The sequence below is a fragment of the Petaurus breviceps genome, unplaced genomic scaffold, assembly GCF_028583685.1.
Source record: "Petaurus breviceps papuanus isolate PSGF00001 unplaced genomic scaffold, PetGlider_PUasm1.0 138, whole genome shotgun sequence".
In the NCBI taxonomy this organism is placed as follows: Eukaryota; Metazoa; Chordata; class Mammalia; order Diprotodontia; family Petauridae; genus Petaurus; species Petaurus breviceps.
In genome coordinates this window covers 29,237,608-29,256,893 of record NW_027185694.1, presented here as the reverse complement: position 1 = coordinate 29,256,893, position 19,286 = coordinate 29,237,608, and the positions used below count along the sequence as shown (strand labels likewise).

General features: G+C 41.5%; 1 protein-coding gene across 1 annotated transcript in view; it reads right to left on the bottom strand.

Annotated features, from left to right (window-relative positions):
* The window catches only part of RAB26 (RAB26, member RAS oncogene family), a 33,458-nt gene extending 31,062 nt beyond the window's left edge, over positions 1-2,396 (bottom strand). The window contains exon 1 of the mRNA XM_069063037.1: positions 2,248-2,396. Coding sequence (XP_068919138.1) covers positions 2,248-2,334 — 87 coding nt within the window. The 5' untranslated portion in view covers positions 2,335-2,396. The remainder of the gene's footprint in view (positions 1-2,247) is intronic.
* Between the last annotated feature and the right edge of the window lie 16,890 nt (positions 2,397-19,286).

Genomic DNA, 19,286 nt, shown 5'->3' with positions numbered 1-19,286 from the left:
CTTCTTCTTCTTCTTCTTCTTCTTCTTCTTCTTCTTCTTCTTCTTCTTCTTCTTCTTCTTCTTCTTCTTCTTCTTCTTCTTCTTCTTCTCCTTCTTCTTCCCTCTTCCTCCTCCTCCTTCTTCTTCTCTCTCTTTGACTTCTATGACAATGCTCTCTCTTGCTTCTGCTCTTACTTGTCTGACTTCTCAGTCTCTTTTGTTGGATGATCATCTAACTTTTACCACCAAGCATGGAGTTTTCCAAGGCTTTGTCCTGGACTCTCCACTCTTCCTACACTCTCAATGATTTTAACAACTGCTAGGGTTTCAATTAACATCTCTGTTCATTAGGCCCACTGATCTTTATATCCAACCCTAATCAAACTCCTAAACTCCAATGCCACATCACCAACATATCTAAAATGGAAGTTATTATGTTCTCCCCTTAACCCACCCTTCCCTATTTCTGTATAGGATACTGTCGTCCTTTTAATCATCTAGTCATAACTTCAGAACCATCCTTATCTCTTCCCTCTCCCTCACATAATGGTGTGCTGGTAAATGTTTAACAACCACCTCTCAAAAAAAGCACACAGGGCACACTTTAAAGTTTAATCTGCATTATTAATGTTTCCCTCCTCAATGAACAAAACAATAAATTAAGACCTGATTTATAGCATTTTCCAATTTCCAAGATGTAAATGCTCATACTGAAAATGTAACAATCAGCTATTACAAATCTATTAGAGCTGGCTCTAGCATACCCTGGTCCTTTCCCCATCTTGACACATTCAACCATTTGAAAAGCCTTTCATCTCTACCTCTACAACAGTTTTTGGATCTGTCCTGCTTTCTCCTCTTCTATTCTTTATCACATCTTAGCTGGGCTACTGTAATAACTGCCTCATTTGTCTTTCTGATTCCAGTTTCTTCTCTCCAATTCATCTTCCACACTGCTACCCAAATGAATGTTTCTGAAACACAGTTCTGACCCTGTCACTCTCCATCTCAGAAATAGTCAATGGATCCCTATTACTTCTAGGACAAAAGACAAACACTTTGGCCTGGCATTTAAAGCCTTGCACAGTATGGCTCCCACCTACATTTTTTTTTTTGGAGGGGGGGGAGGTGAGGCAGTCAGGGTTAAGTGACTTTCCCAAGGTCACACAGCTAGTAAATGTCAAGTGTCTGAGGTCATATTTGAACTCAGGTCCTTCTGACTCCAGGGCTGGTGCTCTAGTCACTGTGCCATCTAGCTTCCCCCTACCTACCTTTCCAGACATTTTTTTATTACTTCCCTTTATGTACTCGCTGTTCCTGCCAAACTGGTTTACTAGCTGTTCCCTGGATTCAACATTCTATCTGCCGTCTTCATACTTTTACATATGCCAGGCCCTGTGCCCTTCTCATCTTCATTTCTTATTCATTGATTTTCTTATGCCCTTAGGTAATAGTGCCATTTTCCTCTCTAAAATACTGTTTGCTTAGGTGGTGCAGTGAGTACATCGCCCACCCTGGAGTCAGGAAGACCTGAGTTCAAATCTGGCTTCAGACACTTAACACAAAAACTAGCCATGTGACCTTGGGCAAGTCACTTAACCCCAATTGCCCAACTTCCCCCCCTCCAAAAAGCAAAAAAAAAAAAAAAGAAATTAAATTAATGCCCATGAGATCCCAGAGCACATTAAAAGCTCAGTTGTTCTCAATATAGGTCTGACAGCCCCTAAGCCTGTGGGGGTGGGGGTGGGGTGGAGTATATCTAAGCAATCCCCTCCCTCAGACCTCAAACAACACTAATTAACTACTTCTCCAGCTTTATTTCTTCTAAAAGTGATCTTGAAGAAAGGCCATACAGAGAAACCAGCAGAGAAAGAAGAAACAATGATTGATGGCTCAAGAAAGTTCAGATAAGTGACCACTATATAGGGGTCATGTTAATGGGTTCTAAGAAATCTGAAGTCACTGAAGTCTGATCCTCCTGTCTCCCAATCTGGGGCCTCTGAATCTCCCTCAGGCCTCTCCCTTGCCTTGAAACCCCTGAAGTTACGGGACTTCAGTTTGGCTTCCCCTCCCCACTTGAAAATGATTCTCATTGAGAGCTCAGGAGGTTACCATGTCTCCCCACTCCCCCACTTTCAGTCTTCCTGACCTGAGGAAATTGGTGGAAGAAGAAAGGGTGGGGGAGTGACGATAGATGTCTGATAGGAGTCCAGATCTTAGGGCTCAGGATTTACCTCCACCCCTATGTCCCTGCCTGGCATCACCTACCTTTAGAGTGTCCATTGTGGAATCTGGACTATGCCCCCCATCAGAGAGTCGTCGGTCACCTTGGCCCCAGATCCCTGGGCTCTCCATGAGTTCCTGACAGTCTTAGCTCCAGAGCTGCCTGTGGGAGCAGCCACAGGAACGTCTGGGCAGGCACTGAGGGCAGCAGCACAAGGGTGGCTCCAGGCTGCTGCTGGGGAGGAGGGGGAGGGTTGAGGGGGCGGTGCAGAAAAGAGAGGAGAAGGGAACTGGGAGGTTTGACTGGAGAGGAGGGAGGGAAGCTGGACTGAGGGAAGACAAGGAGACAAGGGGTAGAGGAAAGAAGAAAGTCAAGTAGAGGTGCTGATAAGGGGCTCTTGGGGGAGAGGTGTTGCTGTCTCATCTACATGGCACATGAGTGAGCCCCATATGGGATGGGCCACTAGGGAAGTCCTAGAGCTGGGAATAAGGGCCCAGGTGCCCAGATGTAGCTGTTGATCCTGCTGAGCTCACCCCTGACCCAGTAAGGTTCCTTGGTGCCCTCTCCCTTCCCCCACCTTGGACTGCATCCTGGACCCCTCCCCTCCAGTGTTTCCAGATGGCATGTGTTGGCTTCCAGAAGGGACCAGGGGCATCTATTGCCAAGCAAAGATGGTGCCAAATCTCTCTCTGCTGGCAGGCAAGCACCTACTTTCCTCTCCCAATTCTGGAGAGCGTGATGTTCCTGTTATCAGATTGAAGACACCATCTCCCAGAACCTGGAAAAGGGTCCTTACTGACTTGGGGGACACGGTTGGTAGAGTATTGTCAGAAATCTTGCTGTTAAGGGAGCGTGAGGCAGGACTTCAATGGATCCAAAATCTCATTAATGCACATGCTTCTTCCAGATTTAAATCATAACCAATCTACCAGCTCATCATAACCCATATGTACTAGCTTCTCAGTTTTTGTCCATGTTCTCTTATAGAGGATACCAGAATGGCCTTGCTTGTAGAAGATACTTAAGAAATGTGTGTGGAATTAAACTGAATAGGACAGAAAGGGAGTCCCAGCTCTTGCCATAGATCTATCCATGGATCCCCAGCCTTGTTAACCACTTCTGACACAGCAAGGATATAGAGTTTATAATGAGGGAGGTTAAAGGTTGCTAGGTCCTCTGCCCTGGTTGGACCACAGCTAAAATATTGTGCAGCTCAGATTTCCCATTTCAGGAAGGAATCTGATAAGTATTAGGAGAAGGACAACCAGGAGAATAAAACCCTCTCAAACAAGAATCAATCGAAGCCAATATAACATTTAACCTAGAAAACACTGGTGTAATTGATTATTCCCCTCTATCTCTTCCCATATTCAGCTTGTCTTGTCAACAATGTGTTGTCAAGTCATGTCAACAATGCCTTCCCAAAATCTCTGGAATCCATTCTCTCTTTTCCATTCCCATTACTGCTACCCTAGCCCGAGCCTTTATTTTCACTTTTCTAGGCCATTATAATAGTCTTTTCATAGGTGTCCTAGCTTCCAGTACCTTCTACAGTACCATCCTGCACAGGCTTCTAGAGTAATCTTTCTTATAGGTAAGCCTGCTCTTTTCTGGGCTCAAAACCCTCCAATGGCTCCCTACTGTCTACTGAAAAAAAATCTAATCTCTTTTCCCTGGTATGATCAGAGTCTACCTTTCCAGCTTTATCTCCTACTTTCCAAAGAATACACATATTCTTTGTTCTGGCCAAATTGGACTCCCTCTCATCCCACACATATCCTAGTCTCATGCCTCCCTGTCTTTACATATGCCATTTTCCAGGACTGGACTGCCCTGCTTCTTTCCATTGCCAACTGTCAAAATCCTACCAATTCTTTAAGTCCTAGGTCAAATATTTCTTCAACGAAGTCTTCTCTTACTTCCTCCTCTCTCCTTTGTTTGGTAATGATCTTTCCCTCATTGGACCTTACCTAGAATTACATTATTCTCTTAAATTATGCTTATTTCTCTATCGTTATACCTACAGAAATATTTGTTTATAAAACCCTCTATGTTCAAGAATTATATTTTTTCTAAATCTTATATCTCTCTTGGCACCTAGCATAGTGCTCTGAACACAATAGGAACTTAATAAGTATTTATTGATTTAAATTGAAGAACAGGGCCAATGCAGAAATTTGTTTTGCATGTCTATACATATTTGTAATGACTTTTGTTTTCCTTGCCTTCTCCATAAGTAGGGTAGGAGGTGGGAGAAGGGAAATATGACAAGGGCCTTATTCACTATAGAGGTGATGATATGACTCACACCATGGGAAGGCATAAGTCAAAGGTGAGATCTACCTTAATAGGACAGTTCCCCACAGGGCCAAGACCAGGGTGTCCTGGTAGAATCAACAGTTAGAATGCAAACTGAATCTCAGTGGAAGGGACTGTTAATTCAAATGATAGGACCAGAGGCTTTAGAGCTAGAAGGAAGCTCGGTGATCATCTGATCTGGGGGTTCTTCACCATTTTTTGTTGCCCTAGAACCCTTGAGGAGTTGTGCTGGAGTCAATTTGAACAGGTATCCAAGAGTTGATTGTTATGAATACAAAAGAACTAGATAAACATTAGAGACCATCTAGGCAAGTCATCTTATGGATGAGGAAAATATAGCCCATAGTGTAGGTAGGACCCAGATTAGAATTCAGATCTCTTGTCTCTAAGGTCCAGGCTCTTTTCCTTGTCCCAAAACTACATTTATGCTCCCTTAGGGGGGAAAAGTAAAAACCATATGAACACAAATTCTGGTCCAGGGCTATGGGCAAAGTGAGGGTAGTGTGGTGTGGTAGAAAAAGCATCAGACTTGGAGTTAAGAGATCAGTTCTGACTTTTAATATGTGACCATGGGCAAATAATTCCTTTTTTGAGGCTTAGTTTCCTCTCCTATAGAAACAGGATAGTAAGATTTATTATATCTACTTGACAGATTTGTGGTTAAAAAAGCTTAAAGTACCATAGAACTGTAAGCTATTGCTATTATTTACATTATACTTAATAAATGCTTAATGTGCTTAATAAAGGCATCTTTAATTTTGCTCTCCTGTTGTCTGGAAGGGACTCTCACAACTAGCCAAGAATCAGAGAAAACAAATTTTAAGGAACTTATCAAGATGGTAATTGTCATTTTCACTTAAAATGAAAATTCCATTTTCCTTCAATAGATTTTATTGGATACCTGCTAGGTGTGAAGCCCTGTGTTCTGGGCACTGACCCAGAGATAGAGAAGACTGAGCTTTTCTCTCTACAGTTAAGGAAATTGAGTGTAGAAAAGTTACAATTCATTGCAATTAAACCATCATCCCCCTTTCTTCTCATTCTCTTCTTTCTTTTTTTTAATTAATTGGTTAATTAATTTTTAAAATTTATTTTTTTACTTTTCTTTTACAATATTCAGTTCCACAGTCCCTTGAGTTTCAAATTTTCTTCCCCTCCCTCTCCTCCCCCCTCTCTCCCCATGGCAGCATGCAATCAAATATAGGATCTACAAATACCTTCACATTAAACATTAGTCAAGTTGTAAAGAAGGATTATAACCAATGGACTGAACAATGAGAAAGAAGAAACAAAACAAAACAAAAAAGAGAGAGAGCAAGTAGTTTGTTTCAATCTGCATTCAGACTCTGTAGTTCTTTCTCTGGATGTGGATATCCCTTTCCATCATGAGTCCTTTGGAGTTGTCTTCTAACCTTGCATTGCTGAGAGGAGCCCAGTCTATCAAAGTCAGTCCTCACAGATATGATGTGTCTGTAATTGTGTACAAAGTTCTCCTAGTTCTGCTCTCCTTACTCAGCATCAGTTTATATAAGTCTCTCCAGGTTATTATGAAGTCCATCTGCTCCTCATTTCTTATAGCACAATAGTATTCCATTCCATTCACAAATTGTTTAGCCATTCCCCAATTGATGGGCAGCCCCTTGATTTCCAATTCTTTACCACCACAAAAAGAGCTGCTACAAATATTTTTGTACATATGGGTCCTTTTCCCACTTCTATGATCTCTTTGGGATACAGCCCTAGAAGTGGTATTGCTGCGTCAAAGGGTATGCACTTATTTATAGCCCTTTGGGCATAGTTCCAGATCACTCCCCAGAATGGTTGAATCAATTCACAACTCCACCAACAATGCATTAGTGTTCCAATTTTTCCATATCCTCTCCAGCATTTATCATTTTCCTGTTTTGTCGTCTTAGCCACTCTGACTGGTGAGATGTGGTACCTCAGAGTTGTTTTGATTTGCATTTCTCCAATCAACAGTGATTTAGAGCATTTTAAAATATGCTTATAGATATCTTTAATTTCTTCCTCTGAGAACTACCTGTTCGTATCCTTTGACCATTTATCAATTGGGGAATGACTTGTTTTCTTATAGATTTGACTCAGCTCTCTGTATATTTTAGAAATGAGGCTTTTATCAGAGACACTGGTTGTAAAAATTCTTTCCCAATTTTCCACTTCCCTCTTAATCTTGGTTACATTGGCTTTATTTGTACAGATGCTTTTCAATTTAATGTAATCAAAATTATCTATTTTGCATTTCATAATGCTCTCTAACTCTTATTTGGTCATAAAATCTTCCCTTCTCCATAAATCTGACAGGTAAACTATTCCTTGCTCTCTTTTTTAATTAAAAAAGAATTTTATTTTCAGTTCCAAATTTTCTGCTTCCCTTCACCCTCTTCCCCATCCATTGAGACGGCAAGAAATACTGCAGTTTTCTCTTTTTTCATTTTTTTCTTTAAACATTAAAATTTTTAAAAACATTTAAGGTAACAAGAAGACCCTGTGCTTATAAGGGTTTAGAAATTGAGTCTAGAGAAAATAGTAAATAACAGTTATTTGTTGACCCAGACACCCAGACAGAACTTCCCACCACCTCCACCCACTCCACTCCCAGCTTACTTATATTTCTAGTAAGCTCCTACCACTACCCCTGCATGGAGGCTGCATTCAATCATACAAATACCCTGGAGAGATCCCTCTTCCTATGGCAAACCAACTCCCAACTCCTATTCACCTTTGTCCTATGATTTAATCACCACTGGCTAAGGTAAAAATCTTATTCATCTGAATCTCTATCTCCTTTCTATCTCTTCTTCCACAGTCCATGTTTAGGAAAGGGAGGCAAGATGGTGGAGTAAGTCAGGAACTTGCCTGAATTCTCCCAAACTCATCTCCTTCAAACAACTATAAAATAATGCCTCAAATGAATTCCGGAATGGCAGTCAACAAAAGGATGGGTTAAAGCAACGTTCCAGCCTGAGACAACTTGTTCTGAGAGTTGTCAGGAGAGGTCTTTTTCACTGGGGCAAAAGGGACGTGTAGTCCAGCGGAGGCAGTATCCAGGCAAACCAGCAACAAGGCCGTGCAGTCCTATGCAAGAAGCTTAGGACAGTGCCTCCTCCACAAGAGGAAAAGAAACAGCTTTAACATAGAATCAAAAGTTATGAAAGAGGCTGGAAAAATGGGGGAAAAAAGACCTGATCTGAGAAAGTTACTATGATGACAGGGAAGATCAAAGCATAAATTCATAAGAGGACAGCAATGTCTATATGTGAAGCCTCAAAGAAAAACGTGAATTGGTATCAGGCTCAAAAAGAATTCCTGGAAGAGCTCAAAAAGGTTTTTAAAAAATCAAATAAGAGAGGTAGAAGAAAAATTGGGGGAGCAAATAAGAGTAATGAGAGAGAATCATGAAAAAAAAGAGTCAGCAGCTTGGTAAAGGCCACACAAAAAAAGATGCACAATTCATGTCCTTCCCTGCCTTTTTTATTCCATTCTAGAACACCCACTCTTGTCAACAAAGTCCCATTTATCCTACATCTATTTTCCCTCACACTTATTCATTTTCTGGTATGAACAGAAACCTAGATCACTCTAGAAAATGCTGTCTCCCTGGGTCAGAAGGAGGAGCAGGTATACTCTTTGTTTTTCACTTATGCTTCCAGAATATTCCTTTGTCACCATCACTCAGCAATTTCCTGTCCTTTAAAGTTTATGCCATCCCTCTATATCATCTTGTCCAGATCCTTGTCATAGCCACCTGCCAACCTCAAAGTCATTCTCCCTCCTTTGACAAGTTCTATCATTAGCTCACATTCTTCTTTGCCCCAACCACTGCTCTCCTACATGGGACTTCAGTTTACATTCTGATGTCTACTCAATACCCTGGTAATACAGTTTATTAAGCTCCTCAATTATCATTTCCTACATCTTTACTCAACCTAAAACATGTGAGGGGATGATCACATCTTAATTCTTACCACCTTGCCCCATAACTATGCTGCCGCTCTATGATGTTGAACTCAAAATCCTTCTTTCCGATCATAACAACTTTCTATTTCTCTATCTTATTATTCCTAAATTTATACTTCCTCACTTCAACCTTCATAGTCTACAGATCTACATTTTCTCCTAGTCTGTCCACCCTCATATGACTTCTCTTTCCTTCCTTCACAATCTTGGACTTCTGGCTGACTAGTTCAACCATTTTTTTGTTATCTTTGATCCTCTATTCTCTACCCTTGAAAATATTATCTACTTGTCCTACCACTATTCAGGCCTTGCCAAGTCCAAACCCAGAATACTGTTCCCACTATCTGCCTTCTCTGCTTCTACTCTCAAGATTCTGAATGCTACTGGAGATGGTTGTACAACCCCAATGAGGCCAGTCCTCTAACCACTACACCCCATTGTCCACTGTAAATTGTTATCTAATCTCAATTAGGCCATCACTGCTACATGACAATCTTTATTTTCCTCTGCTTCACTCTTCATCACATTCCACACAGAATCATTTCTAAAGTCTTCCTTCCTTCCTTATGCTTCCTAAACTACTACTAACCCCCTCTTTCAGTAAAGGATCTTACCTTTGTTTTATTGACAAAATTATGTATGTTTGTTCTTCTGGTTCTGTTTTCTTCACTTTGTATTAATTCATACAAGTCTCCCATGTTTCCCTAAATTTCTCTTATCTAGTCATCATTTGGGGGTGGTGTGGTGGTGGTGGTAATGGTATCCGGACCTAAAATTTCATTAGTTTAAAGAACTCCAGGTGTGGAAATTCCCTTCACTGTTACAGATCAGCCCCTTGTCAATCACTCCTTTTAGAGAGGTGCCTAGTAAACTGAGAGACTTAATGACTTATATATGGTCACATAGCTAGTATGTATCAGAGACAGGACTTAACTCAGTTTTTCCTGACTTTAAGGCCAGTCTTTTAACCATCACACCCCATTGTCTCCACATCATGGTGAGATGATATTCCAAAACATTCATATACCATAAGTTATTTAGTTATGATCCACTCATTGCTTCCAGTTAATTGCTACTACAAAAAAGTGCTGTTATGAATATTTTGGCATACATAGGAACTTTCTAACATTGACCTCTTTGGGGGTTGTATGTATCTCTTGGTCAAAGGATTTGAATGGCATATAACTTTTTTTCAAATAATTACAAATTGTTTTTCACAACGCCTGAATCAGTTCACTCTTCTGCCAGCAGTGGAATATGTGCCTGTCTTCCCACAACTTCTCTCCCCCCTCCCCCAACATTCACTGTTTCCATGTAACAGGATTTTAATGCTTTTGGACTATCTTCTTTACCTCTGTTCCATAAAATAGTAGATTCCCTCATTTCTCTTCTCTATATTATAAAGTCCAGGAGGAAAAGGATTACATTGTGTCTAGCCTTATATCATCTACTCATATCTCCCCCAACATTCCCAACTGCTCTGCATACAGTTAAGTCAATAAGTTACATGGTATTTACCTGTGGACTTGTCATCTCCACTATGTACTTGTCTCTCCATCTAGATGGTAAACTCCTCAAGGTCAGGCACTTTGTCCAGTTTAATATCTTCCCCAGTACCCTATATTGCACATAGGGGGTTCTTTAGTTTGACTCAAGAGATGGAAATTCATTTGCATGTCAATCTCTAATAAACCCTCTGGGGCACAATCCTGACCTTCATCATTTCCCAAGGGCTGCTCCTTCTTTGTTTCTAGGTAAGCCCCTAACTCAGCCTGGCAATTCAAAGTCAGGGAACAGTACCTGTGGGACCAAATGAGGAGGCAGAGCTGAGTCACTATAATTAGTGTGTGACTAATCAGCCTTTAAAGCTTGCTGGGATAGAAATGACATGGTTTTGGTATCCTGCTGAAGCCTGATGCACTCTTTCTTTGGTAATCCCTTAAGCAGAGGAAATGGGTTAGAGGAGAGAAGTTGGGACCCCAGGAAAGGGGCTGCCATGACCTCAATTGAGTTTATAACCACTGGAAACAGAAACTGGTCTGCAATATTGAGTTCTGCCAGCAGTTTCCTTTTGACCAGTGACCTTAAAACTCATCTTGTATATTTGTTATAAATTTAAAGCACTAATGACCAACTAACCTTTGAGTTAGATTCAGTCAAAGGGTCACGTTTGAGGAACTAGAGGGCCACATGTGGCCTCAAGGCTGCAGGTTCCCCACTCCTGAGGCTATTTCTACATACTTTATTTTTTTGGTCAAGCCTCTGATTGAAAGTTTATTATTAAGACCCTCCAAAATTGAAATGTAAATTAGGAAATACTACTGGAATATCAGTTTTATAGGGATGTAGTGCCTTCCGCATCCATAGAGGTTTTCAAGCAAAAGGCATATGTTTGGTATGCTGTGGAAGGGATTTTTTTTTTCAGGTCTGGCTTGGGATAAGCATTCACTAAGATCTCTTCTAACTCTGAAATTCTATAAGTCTATGAATTTATCACTATTGGAGATGTCCCTCCCCCATTAAACCTTTCTCCCATGGAGACTGGGCAGCTGTGTAATTTATTACAGCAGGGTTCTTAGCCTTTTTGGTGTCAGAGACCCCAGTGGCAGTCTGGTGAAACTTATGAGCCCTTTTTCAGAATAATGTTTTTAAATAATTGAAGAAAATACCAATCTTGGTTAGATTGGTTAGAGATTATTGAAAATAAAGATGTATTTTTTTTTCCTGCCCTGGTTCAAAGAACCAATGAAATCCATTCATAGACACTATGGTATTTCATAGACCCCAGGTTAAGAACTCTTGACCCAGAAAGTAGTTTGGAGACAGGAAGAGCTTAGGTAACTTGCTTGGGATCACACATCTAATAAGTGTCAGAGGCAGGACTTGAACCCAAATCTTCCTGATTGTAAAGTCGGCCCTTTATTCATTTGCTCAGGCAGCTTCTCTTGCATTTAAATATTTCAAAAAGTCTGATTATTTTTCTCCTGGTGTGGGTACCGTTTCCATTGACGCCAATGATTTGCTGTGCCCCCAAATGCTTCTAACCTAGTGGCCAACTTTCCGCCCATGAACCTCTTTGACCTGAGCTAAACTTGTCCATTTGTCACTGGATCCCTACTGGGAACCTTTCTAGCTTGGTAGGACCTGCTGGACATTGAACTTCACTATTAGAGCCTTAGAATCAAGGTTACCTTGGCCACCAGGAGGCAGCAGAGCAGGACTTTATTGGAGACTATTTTGTACCGGTTTTTCTTCACAAAGATTTATTAATCCAATTACATATGCTGGGGCTTAAGGGGGGTGGGGGGGACAACACAAGGAAATAACAAAGAACCACAAAATAAAATTGAGGAGATTGCAAGCGGTTTATTGACCGTGGGTGGTAGGTCTAAGGTCCCTGCTCTTACCCTTGCAGGGATCTGGATGCTTTATCCACCTCTCTGACCTACCCATCAGCTTTTACCTAGCTGAGCTGAGACTGCCCTCCTGTCTTCTTGATATTATTCTATTATTCACACACTTGTTCCCACTGGAGGTCTGAATTCTCAGCTCTTGTTTCACCCTCCGGCAGCTACCTAATCACAAGTCAATTAACCAGCGCCTCAAGGGACAAGTGCAGTTTATGGGCTGACTGAGCAGCAGTCTGGCAGTGAATCAGACAGGATCTTAAATATAGGAAGAAGGGAAACGTAGCTATGCCTGGGCATGGGTATCTGTCTCATGGCTCCTTGTCAGTTTCCTTTGCTGAATCCTCATCACATCCTGGCCCCCATGGATGTGTGCCCCAGGGCTCTGTCCTAGGTCTCTTCTCCTTTCTCACTCTACTCTCTCTGGGTGATCTCATCAGCTCCCATGGGATTAATTATCATTTCTATGCATATGATTCTCAAATCAGCAAGTACAGCCCTCATTTCTCTGCTACCTCAAGCCTGCTGGATATCTCTACCTAGATGTCCCCCTGGCATCTCAAAACTCAGTATTTCAGAACAGAACTTAATCCTCTTTCTCCTAAACCCACCTCTCTTTCTAACAACCTAGTTTTGTTTAGGGCACTATCATTCTTTCCCCTTACCCATATCCCCAGCTTTGACTCTTCATTATCTCTCGTTTAGACATACCCAATCCAATCAATTGCAAAGATTTGTCAATAGGGGTGCGAGGTGGGGAGGTGGTAACAAAAGAAAAGAGTGTCTTTGAATAATTTTTTTAAAGCACAAAAGAGATCAAAAGAAAGTCCAGGGGAAAAAAACACACACACACACACACACACAGGTAGGCAGGATAATCTGGAAAACTGCATGTTCCATTTATTATTTACTTAAAAGAAAATAATAAGAAAAATTTAAATTAAATTAAAACTTATTTAAAAGAGTAAAAGGAAAAACTAGATATATGTAACAGAGACTCAGTTTCATGACATATCCTCTTTTTTGGTTGTAACTTTGTATACGGAGATGCTTGTTCCGTTTGGTGTCTGAAATTCAGAATTAAATTTTTCTTAAAAAGAGAGAATAGATCTAACTATCTCACTCATCTGCTCAAGAAACTTCAGTGGTTCCCTATTGCTGCTGGAACAAAATACAAACTCCTCTATTTGATATTTAAAGCCCTGGTTTCTACCTTATGTTTCTCAACTGATTTTATATTATATTCCTTCATGCACTGTAACTTATCAGCCAATGTGCTGGAAATCAACCTACTTGTTCTTCTCTGTATATGACATTCTCTCTCACTTCCTTACCTAGTTTTTAAAAATTCAATTCAAATCAATTATTGAGTGACGGCTGTGTATAAGGCAGTGTCATATGAGAGATATAAATAAACTATTGAAATAGAATGGAACCATTAGCCCATTGATATGAGTACTCCCTCCAGGGGTGCAGATTGCAACCTATCTGCCCTTTCCTATCCTGTGCTAACCCTTGTCCATATCTTTCCATTAAACCTCCATGGGAGCCTACCCAAAGTGCTAGAGACCATTCTATAGGACATTCCCTTCCTTTCCACATATGTGTGTGAGATTGATTCAGTACTTAAATATGCCAAGCAGATCCATTATTATGACTTTAGTATGTATTTAGTGAATATGTCTCATGCTTTCATAAGTGAGCAGCCTGCTGGCAACCTTCCCCTCTTTGTTGGTTACTAATCATGAGTATGCCTACCATATCAATTTCTAACACCAATTTAATCTAATTTATTGAATCAAATAAAAGAGAAATAAAAATTTAATTTTCTAATTTAGTGAATCAAATAAAAGCAAAGTGTTCAACTCAATGTATTAAATTGAGGTCAAAATGAGGTAACATGCAACTAATAAAATTCGGCCATAATCCAAATGAGTACTGCTCTACTCAGTAAGTGCCAACATTTATTATTATTGAAAGCTACATCAAGATATTTCCATAAATTATGTTGTGGTTAACTATTTCCTTTACTATATCAGAATGAGCAAGTATTCAATTAGTTTGCTAGTATAGCACAGTGTACAGCATTTATTAGGTAATTCCTCTTTACCTATTAAGCTCTCAATAAGCCTCTCTAAAGCCTTGATCTCTTTTCTTCTCCTAAGCTTTCAGCTTTCCAGAAAAGCCATTTACATTCACTAGTCCTACATCTTCTCCTCTCATACCTCAGTCCTTTGCAGTCTGGCTTCTGGCCTCTTCACTCAACTGAGAGTGCTCTCTCCAAAGTTACCAACAATTGCTTAATTATGTAGTCCCATGATCTTTTCAGTCGTCATCTTTCTTAATTTATCTGACACATTTGCCACTGTTGACAATCCCCTAATCCTGGATATTCTTTTTTTCTCTGGGTTTTCCCCTACCTGTCTGACTGATCTTCCTATGTCTCCTTTGTTGGCTCATCATTCATAAGATGCTCCTTAATTATAAGTGTTCCCCAAGATTCTGTTCTAAGCCCTCTTCTCAATACTCTGCTTCGTCAACTTTATCAGGTCCCATGGGTTTTTCTATTACCTCTAAGCAAATGCTTCACAGATTTATGTTGATTGAATTTCAGGCCCATATTACCTAGGAAAAGCAGTCTACCTTCACTACCTCTAGGACACTGCCTATTGGACATTCAAACTGGAAGTCCCAGAGATACCTCAAACTCAACATGCCAAAGACAGATCTTTATTTTTCAAAAAAAAACTTCTTTCCCAAATATCCTATGTCTGTTAAAGGCACCACAATCCTTCTAGTCTCCCAAGTTCATAACTTTGAATCCTAGACTCCTCACTCTACCTTACTCTACACATCCAATTAATTGCCAAATCTTTTTATTTCTACCTCCATAAAATCTCTCAGATGTGACCCCCTATCCATATTCACACAACTGCCATCTTAATTCAGGCCCTTGTCATCTCTTGCCTGGACTTTTGTAATGGCCTCCTACTTGGTTTCCCTGCCTAGTCTCTCCCCTCTCTGAACCATCCTTCATACAGCAGTCAGAGTGGTCCTTAAGTGTGTATCTGACTAAGTAACTCCCCTACTCAAACAATTCCAGTGGCTCCCTATCGCCTCCAGGATAAAACAGAAACACTGACTTTTATAGTCCTTTCCATCTGGGCAACGATCTCTCCAGTCTCATTATTCATAAATCCCATTCCCACAGTTTGCAATCCAGCCAAATTGCCCTTCTTTCTATTCCTCACACATGGCACTACATTTCCCATCTTCATATCTTTTCATTGCTCGTCCCCCATGTATGGAATGTCCTTACTCTTCACCTTTGCCTCAAAAGAGCCCATCTCTTCCTTCAAGGCAAAGCTCAAATGCCACCTTTTGCATGAAACCTTGGTATAGACTGGCTGTGTAACTCCAGACAAGTCATTTAACCTGTTAGTGATCTAGTCAACTCTCTAAAAGATTATAAATTATTCAGGAGGAAACTTGTTTTGGGTTGAGGCTACTCCCTGGGTGGAAGGAATGGAGAAGAAGCTGTCAGCACCCTCTAAATTTTTCACCCTGGAGCAAAACCCCAGTAACTCCATCTTAGTTACAGTTTTGGATAAGATAAACAGTCTAAATGGAACTTATAGTTTTGGGAAATCAATAGTTTATTAGGTAAAACATAAATAACTATAATATAAAATACATATGAACAGATGAGAGGTACAATCAAAGCATTATACATATAGGGATGAGGTGGAAGGAAGAGTATTACTGACTGGTGAAATCAAAGAAGGCTTCCTAGAAGAGGTAGCTTTTGAGCTGGATGGATAGGAATATCAGTAAGAATGAGGAAAGAATCATCCCTCAGCACTATTGCTAAGCCAGCTTGTGACTGACTTAGTCTTCTCCTATTTTGCTTTGTTTGCTTGGAGTGACAAAACAGAGTTGGAGTGACCTCAATAATTAACTGGCAGTACTTCTTAGCCTTTTTGAGGAGGGCAGGGTCATCTTAATTTAGCTGGGTGTCTGTCTATTTCTCAATTGCCCCATGCTGTCTTCCTTATGCCAACCCTCCCAGATGAAGCTCCTTAGGCTGTCCAAATTTCCACACTCAGACCTATCCCACGTCAGGTGTTTCATGCTCCGACATTCTTTTTTTTTTTTTTAACTTTTTCCTGCCCTTCCCAACGAGAGTCAAGGAAAGGTGGTGATGGGGATGAGAGCTGGTCTTAGCTGCTGGTATTGAGCAGTGACTCAGTAACTCAATGTATGCAGAAAAGAAGTTGTTTAGTTAACTGGTGTCAAAAAAAAGAAAAGAAAAAAGGCCAGAGGCATATACAGAGAATATTCTAAAAAAAACCTTAATGCAGCTTTAAGACATATGTGAATATGAATTTAAGACATATGTGAATTTGTCTATTATAATTTAAGACATATGTGAATATGAATAAGACATATGAAATATATATGTAATGTATATACATATACATACATGTGTATACAAACACATATGTACTCAACTACAGTAACCCTCTTCCTTTCAAGGGTGTCTTTGTTATTCTTTTTTTCTTTTTAATAATGTTTTATTTTTTCCAATTATATGTAAGGACAATTTTTGAACACTCATTTTTCAAAATGTTGAGTTTCAAAATACATGTAATGTGATTGTACAAGAATAACCCATATTGGATTGTTTGTGGACTTGGGGAGGAAGGATGTGAAGGAGGGAGAAAAACTTGGAACTCAAAATCTTACAAAAAAACAAATGTTAGAAACTATCTTTGCATGTAATTGGAAAAAATAAAATACTATTTACTAAAAAGTTAAAAAAAATTTTTTTTGGAGTTCCATATTTTCTCTCTTCCTTCCCTCTCCCCTGCCTGAGACAGTAAGCAGTCTGTTCAAGGTTATGCATGTTTTACTATTCATTCTAATTGGATTTCACACACACACACACACACACACACACACACACACACACACACACACTGAGTTACCCAAGCCCCAAACCTCCCTAAGATGTCCATTCCTCTAATCCTCAGCCAACTCCTTTTGCCCAGCCAGAACTTCATTCAGATGTTAAGAGGAAACAGTCTCATCAAGTTTATCACACGGTTGGCATTTCAACAAATGCAGTGGGAGTTTTCCTTTAAATCATACCTATTATTCCACCTATACATAAAGATTAGCCCCTGGGAAATGACTATTTGTGCTTCCTATCATGAACAGGATGTGTTCCAGATGTGTTCCAAACACATCTTCAGAAGTAACATGGTGAATTAAAAAGGACATCCTGTTTGGAGTCAGAGAACCTGAGTTTGAATCCCACTTCTGTTTAGTCACCTGTGTAACTCTTCTGAACCTCCCTGGGCCTCAGTTTGAGTCCTGTGTAAAATGAGGTACTTGTAGGAGATCACTTCTCATGCATCTTCCTCCTCTGGGCTCATTCTACCCCAGGGCAGCTGCCTGTGTAACTTAGTGCATCCTTCCAAGTCTAAGACTGATCCCAGAAATCTTTGCTGTGGCAATGTAAAATGCCAATTGTTTAGTTGGGTGTCACTTCCCTCTCTGAGACTCAGGTTTATCATTTGTAAAATGGAGTTGAATTAGATGATCTCTAGAAGGTTCCTTCTGGCTCCAAAGTTCCATGATTCTCTGTTGTTGTGGTTGTTGTTTTAAATTTGAAGCAGCCCAACACTGATTATGAGTTAATTGTGTCTTTAACTCTTCCCTTCCCACATTGTCACCTGGTACTGGTGATTCTTCCTTTGAAATGTTTGTCATATCTAACCTTTCTTTTTCCATTCCCATCTCTCTAGGAAACATCCCCTACAGCTAAATGCCAACAATTCAACAACCATTTATTGTCTCTAGCGAGTGAATTGGGATTGATACATGGATAAACACTAATCTGTACCTTCCCTCTGGGAGCTTTTATTGACCTCTTCCTTTTCTGAACTCCAACAACACTATTGGCAACTAACCAGGACTTAACTCACAAGGCTCAAATGACTCTCAAATGATAATGTATAGTAAATCTTTAAAAGTCTTATATAAATGCCAGTTATTATCATTATGACAGTATTGCTATTTAAATATCTCATGTTTGTCTCTGACTCTCCACGAGACTGAAATTTCTGCAGGAACTGTGCTTTGTGTTTGTAGGTCCAAACATTCAGAGCTGGAAGGGGTCTCAGAAGTCATTCTTGTCCAACCCCTATTTTTATATGTCACTGAAGTTCACAGAGGTCCCATGACTTGTAGTGAGTGGGGAATCAAGGATTTGAACCCACTTATTCTTAAGTTAGAGTTTCAGGACCAAGTTGCCTTCAAGATATTACTTGTTGCAGGACTATGCACAATAAATATATTCTTGTAAATATTTGCTGGAGCCAGAACTTTAGCTCTTTAAGGACAGAGGATAGTTTATTTTTTGTCTTTCTATCCTGGGTTCCTGGTACGGTGCACAATAGGTGTTTTAAAATGTTGGCCGAATGAAGGAATGTAAGAGGAGGATATGAACTCCCTGTAAACAAAGAAAGGTTTTTGCGGGTTTTGGGGAGGTTTGGATTTTAAATGAGGTCCAGGTGAAATCAGGGAAAGGTGTGGAGGTCGCTGAGCCCAGAGGCAGTCGTCCTTGGAGACCCCTTCTCTTGGTCGGAGTAGGAGGAGGGTCCTCTGGCCAATCCCTACCCTCGGAGCCCTAGGTCCCCATCCCAGGTAGGGCTGCTTCCCTTTGGCCCAGAAAGGAGGGCGCAGTTACCCTAGTCGTCCCTTTCTCGGGGACTTGGGATAGCTTGGGAAGGTTCCTGAGCACAGGCCCTCTTTCTTCCCACGGTGGGAGCCCGGAAAGCAGGGAGGGCCCGGGCCCCCGAATTGCACTGCAGGGTCAACCTAGGCGGCGAGGGTGGGCCCGGCTGGGCGCGGAGCCGACGCTGGCCCGAGAGGCGGAGGAGAAGGCGGCGGCGGCGGCTGCTACGGCGGCAGGAGGCGGAGGCTTGGCTAGGTCCCCTCCTCCGGGCCCGGCTCAGGGAGGAGCCCTAGCGACCCCGGCCCGGCACTGCACAGTAAGCGGCCGGGGACGGACAGCGAGCGCGGCCTGGCCCAGGCGACGGCGGCAGCCGAGCCGGGAAGGAAAAGGTCGCGAGCCCGCCGCCGCTGTTGCTGCCGCCTCCGTCGGTCCAATCCGCTTTCCCAGCCGCCCGGTCCCCGGCCTTCGCACGCCCATGCGGCCCGGGAGCCCGGCGTGAGCGCTCCGGCCGGGCCTGGCTCCGGCTCCGGCTCCGGCTCTGGCTCCGGCCGCGGCTGCTGCTGCGGCTGCGGAGCGGCGGCCGCCGGGCTGGGCCGGACCGGGCCAGGCCGGGGCCATGCGCAGGGTGCACTGAGCG